Source organism: Priapulus caudatus, unplaced genomic scaffold, assembly GCF_000485595.1.
Source record: "Priapulus caudatus unplaced genomic scaffold, Priapulus_caudatus-5.0.1 Scaffold1548, whole genome shotgun sequence".
Classification (NCBI taxonomy): domain Eukaryota; kingdom Metazoa; phylum Priapulida; class Priapulimorpha; order Priapulimorphida; family Priapulidae; genus Priapulus; species Priapulus caudatus.
Window position 1 is genome coordinate 27,286 of NW_014578609.1, and position 5,706 is coordinate 32,991.

Consider the following 5,706-nt stretch of genomic DNA (forward strand, 5'->3'; position numbering starts at 1 on the left):
GCCTCGATACACCTGTGTGACGCTATGCCACACCGGTTTGTGACACTATGACACATCGGTGTGACACCATGACACACTTGCATCATGACACTGTTACACACCTGTATTGTACCGCACTGCTCACCTGTGACCGTGAACTTGAGGGTGTAGCGCGGCAGCGGCTGTCCGGCGAACGTAGACGTAGCGCTGTCGTTGACACATACCTGCAGAGTGAGCGTGTGCGCGCCAATCTGTCGCAGGTTCTCTGCAACACACAGACGATATCAGTCGGTCAGTCGAGCGGTCAGTCAATCAATCGATTCATTAGTGAGTCGGTCAGTTGAACGATAACTCAGTCATTCAGTCAGTCAATCGATTCATCAGTGAGTCGGTCAGTTAAACGATAACTCAGTCATTCAGTCAGTCAATCGATTCATCAGTGAGTCGGTCAGTTAAACGATAACTCAGTCATTCAGTCTATCGATAGGTCACAGAGTTAGTTGATCAATAGATCAGTTGGTCAATTGCTTGGCCATTCAGTTGATCGATCAGTCAGTCAAGTCAATCAGTCATTTAGTCAGCTAGCAAACACTGCCGTAAGAGTCTACTCACAAAGGGTTATTTATAATGCCACAATTAAAAAAATCGGTGTTTGCCCTCACGCGACCCAGGCTGAAAAGTTTGGGTAGGTAGGTAGGCTTCTTTTTTTATATTTTTGAATGGGTCTTTTTCCAAATTCAGCATAGTGTCTACATGCTTGGGTGTGCTTGTGTGGAGATACCTTTTATGTTGAATGTTTGTTTTGGTTGGTACATATAATATATTGCCTACAGATCTATATAATGTACAGTGATTGTAAAAAAAAGAAAAGAAAAAGATCAATAACTTTTTTTAAGTCGGCCCCTTTTTGGCAGGTCGGTCGGGTGAGGGCAAACAAACAATATTTTTATTATGGCCCAATATGTTGCTATAACGACCGGTTCGCTCGCGTGAAACATGCGTGGGTTTGTTCTGTAGGGCCGGGACTTTCCATTCGACCCATGTGGCAGAGCGTTCACTTCGTTACCAGCAACTCAGACCATCAGAGACAAGCTGCTTACCCATTTTTCGGAACCAGTAGGGCCAAGTCGTGCCATGCTGGCCGACGTGGGAAGCGATGATCTCATCCCCACCAGGAGCTGCGAGAGAAAACACATCTTATTATGTTACATCTAATATTCTATTACATTTCACTCCTTACACATGTTACGGACATGAAACAGATATCCACACGCACGCACGCACGCACTCACGCACGCACGCACGCACGCACGCACGCACGCACGCACGCACGCACTCACGCATGCAGACACATAGCAATCAGCAATGTACTTACACACACTTATATGTATATTACATATATAAATGTGTGTATGTACATTGCTGTACATGTATGAATATATATCTGTATCTATTTGTCTGTAATATATAATAAAAGATAAATAAATATTAATGTGTGCGTGTATATATATTATATATTTACTTATGCTACTAAATATTTTCAACAAAAACACGTGATATTAAGAGAGGACTGGCTGTCATCTTGTTCGTCTCTCGTTGTGACGTCGTCGTTGGCAACGGAGGATTGGGGGCAGCACTTACCATGCCAGACGACCTTCAGTTCGACCAGCAGCTTCCTCTTGCCTCCCTGCCCCGGCAACTTGTTGATTGCCTCCCGCTTCTGATTGAGGATTTCCACCTTTATATCGCCTGCAAGGCACGAGCAGAGACATCTGTTGAGCAATTCATTAACTAATCCGTGCACTCCCTAGGCGGAACATTTTATGAGCTGAAAACGTCAGAAAAACATTCGAAAGGAGGAAAATTCATGAGATGCTCACAAACAGGGGCTGACACACATCGCATGTAAACGAGATGTCTGATATTGTAACCAAGTTAACTCGCACGACTTTGCGAACCGAAACGAACCTAGTGAGATCAGCGCGGCGTGGCGAAGAGCGCCGTCTGCCAAATAGCAAATGACGACTGTGGCGCCCTCTCTTATTATTATTATTATTTTATTTATTTATATTGCACCTTTTTACATAAAATGATCAAAATGCAGCACATCGATATGGCAAACGACTCACTGAACAATAAAACGAAATGATATAAATATGTACATGTGAGATATATCGCTACAACTACGAGATACAATGATATTCACTACTGTATTCGCTGTATATTTCGCAGTGGTTTAATTTTCGCGAATTTCGTGATCGCATCCCTGCCCGCGAAAATAACAACACGCATAAATAACAACACGCCGTTCTTCACTGATTCGGGAATTCACCGACCGCGCAATTAACCACTCGCGAAATTGTCCGTCAAGTCTGAATTCGCGAAATTATCTGTACACGAAAAATATGGCGTATACAGTATTACTTATTTACTCTCTTACCGACGACGCGGCCAGCAGGACGCCGCTCCCCGTGTTTGACCTCGTTGCCCTCTGGCCATGACACGACGACGACGCTCGGCATCCTAAAACACAAGAGCAGTCGACAATTATCGCGACGGCCATCGCCACAGTTGTAAGTTGACAAGAGAACGTGCGTCGACGTGCTTCGCAGCCGCACGCGAGTCGCCGGAGAGGCGTTATTAGAAAATGCGACGTGCAAAAATGCGCAGACTAAAACTGAAGGGGCGAATGATAAAAATAATCGTGACTGTAGAAGAAAGTTGAGACCGGGGTTTGGAATGTACACACGGAGGAATCGATGGATCTTCCTGGAGTGATTGACAGGTAGCTGTAGCCAATCATAGAAATTTGAATGGCGCCATGACACCCGCGACCATGCTGTAATCAAACTGTAGTCGTTAGTTTTAAAACATTAAAAAAAAATATTTCTAATGGTGATTGACCCATGAAACGTTTTATGTAGCGTAATTATAACCTAAATTAGCTGAAAATAACCCTAGAACCTAGAGTAAACTCTCCCTTTAAACAAAGAAACAATATCCAAGAGAAACATTGTAAACGTCACTTCGACATATCGGTTAATTGGTGAATTACAAACTCACAGTGCCATTTCTTCATCGATAGCTTTCTTGATCATCGCCTGGCTGGCTGAGCGGTCAATTTTGAACAACGGCACCGTCTTCGTCTCTCCATATATGCACTTGGGTTGCTACAACAAAGATAAAATACACTTAGGGCTAGAAAAAGATACGAAGCATAACGAATAAGGTGCACGTACAACAATTACAAAGGCAACAGGGTGAATTGTGATGATGGCAATATATACCTATATATATCTCCCTCCCTGCCACCTATCCACTGCCACCTCTCTACCTTCTGACTGACTGACTGCCACCTTCCTACATTTATACTCCCTCCCCCCCCACGTGTACTACCGCATTGTGCTATCCTCATGACCTCCTCCCCACCTTTCTTCTCCCGCCTCCCTTCGCCTCACACGAATTCATCTGCTGTATATCAACCTTCTCCCATTTCCTCCTTTCTCGTTCCTCTCTCCCCTTCTCCTCACACCAGAATACCTGCTGTATCTCCACCTCTCCTCCGGTGACGAACTCCTCCTCCTCCCGCTCGCCGTAGAGAAAGAAACGCGTGATCTTGCCGTACATCGGAGGAACCGTCTTCTTCGTCTTGATCTGAGCGCCGCGCCGGACAACGCAAACGGACGAGTCAGTGACATCACGAACCGAAATGTACGGACAAAACACGGGACTAATCACGGAGAAATGGTGGAAAACGCACGGAGAGCTAATTACTGTCTTCTACTAATTAGCTGCTTCAAAAGCTCCCGTGCTGGCGTGCGCGGCGCCACGCTGGCTGGGAAATGTGCGGACCATGTACGTAATAAACACGGACTCGCCGAGATTACAGTATTAATTGGCAGTTCGTATATAGTCCATGGTTAGTACATAGGACTAGTATATTGGTAGTCCTATATATTGCTATATAGTATATTTTGCTATGGACAGGAATATTCCGTAGCTCTCCGTGCATTTTGCACTATATCCGCGATTAGTGCCGTGGTTTGTGCGTATATTTCGGTTCATAGTGTGAGCGAGCGTGCGTGTGACCGACCCCCGACATTACCCTGCATTGATGTTCCGCCACTGCATTATTAATATATTGTTCCAACGTTCTTAAACCGTTGTTCTGCCCCCTCCCCTGCACCGTTGTTCTGAGCAGGCACTGTTGATCCACCCCCACACTGTTGTTCTAACCTCCTGTACTGTCGTTCACGTTACCACGGTATAATTGTTCCACACTCATACCGTTGTTGTGCCTCGCACCATCGCTCTGTCATCACACCATTGTTACAGCCCGCACACCGTTGTTCTACCTCCGCACCACCATTCTCAAGATAACAACTGGATAACGCACTGTCCTATCACCACGACGCATCACGTGCGGCGGCGCGGCCGCGATATCGCATCTATCGCTCGTCAAACCCCGCGCTACATGCACGCGGTTCGCGATTCTCGAAACGCGACACAACAGCGAATTCTCTGCGTCTGCTAACGTCTCTCCTCGTTTGTTTCCTGACATTTCATGGTGCGAAATTAAGTCCGGAGTCAAATACTGCCGGACTCCCTGATTTGACATATGCAAGAGTCCGTGTGACTCCATGAAAATTCTGCCATACTAACTAGTTCGTTCCAGAGCACGGCCTCGCGGAATTACCGTATATTTTCAGCAAATGTCCCAAGAAAATTTCGCAGACGTGCAACCGCATGAATCTTCAAAATAAGCACATGCGTTATTGTTAATCTTTCATTTTGAACTTCAGACTGCAGACTACCTCATTTTGCCACGGACTCCCTCGTTTTGAGGGCATTTGTTTCCAGACATTTGTTTCGTGACGCACACACTAACATCTCTCGTCATTTGTTTCGTGACGCACACACTAACATCTCTCGTCATTTGTTTCGTGACGCACACACTAACGTCTCTCGTCATTGGTGTCCCGCCACTCACCAACGTTCCCGCTCCGTACGTCCTGCGCTCCCACTCGATCTGCGCGTACGTCGACCACGGCCCCTGCCGGTTCCGCGGAAGCTCGGTGCGACTGCAGAGCCCCCTGTAGTCGCTGAAGTGAACCTGCTTGTCGCAGCGCTCGTGGCACTCCTTCAGCCAGTCTGCAAACTGCTTTGCGATGTTGCCCCGCCGCTCCTGCCATGCAAAAACAAGCGATGAGAATCAAGATGAGGCGTGAAAAAGATTAACGTAAAGCCCTACCGGGCTAGGACGCTTATGATCGGCTGAAACGTGAGCATTGACACATCATGATATGCACAAGGCTATCCAATGCCAAAATATCATGTGCAGTAAACATAAATATGAACGAAAACGATTAATAACAATATTATGATAATGACATTTAGACTAGCAATAAGCTAACACAGTAAATCAAAGTGAAGGTGGGCTAACAATATATGCTAATAGCATATCTAACGTAAAAATAAAGCTAAAGGTATTCGACGGTGTGCGGAAGAATGCCTGTTGAATCTACCTGTCCGTTTATAACCCTAGAGAACATGGTCTGTTTGTCCTTGAGCCTGACCTCCAGGTCAATGAAGGTCAACTTGTTCGTCGACACTTGAAACTTGTCGTTCGTCCATAGCACTCCCGAGACCCTGCAGTAAATAACAGACGAGAAATAATTAACAAGAAAAGAAATCATGCCAGTGAGAGAGAGAGGGAGGGAGGAAGAG

The 5,706-nt window shown here is 45.9% G+C and overlaps 1 protein-coding gene across 1 annotated transcript in view; it reads right to left on the minus strand.

Moving 5' to 3' along the window:
• Nucleotides 1–22: 22 nt before the first annotated feature.
• LOC106816967 (structural maintenance of chromosomes flexible hinge domain-containing protein 1-like) overlaps nucleotides 23–5,706 on the minus strand; it is a 15,195-nt gene continuing 9,511 nt past the window's right edge. The window contains exons 5-13 of the mRNA XM_014821613.1: nucleotides 5,505–5,628; nucleotides 4,970–5,164; nucleotides 3,520–3,633; nucleotides 3,043–3,149; nucleotides 2,420–2,502; nucleotides 1,621–1,728; nucleotides 1,080–1,157; nucleotides 125–244; nucleotides 23–45 (exon numbers count right to left, since the gene is read on the minus strand). Of these exons, the coding sequence (XP_014677099.1) occupies nucleotides 23–45; nucleotides 125–244; nucleotides 1,080–1,157; nucleotides 1,621–1,728; nucleotides 2,420–2,502; nucleotides 3,043–3,149; nucleotides 3,520–3,633; nucleotides 4,970–5,164; nucleotides 5,505–5,628 (952 nt within the window). The remainder of the gene's footprint in view (nucleotides 46–124; nucleotides 245–1,079; nucleotides 1,158–1,620; nucleotides 1,729–2,419; nucleotides 2,503–3,042; nucleotides 3,150–3,519; nucleotides 3,634–4,969; nucleotides 5,165–5,504; nucleotides 5,629–5,706) is intronic.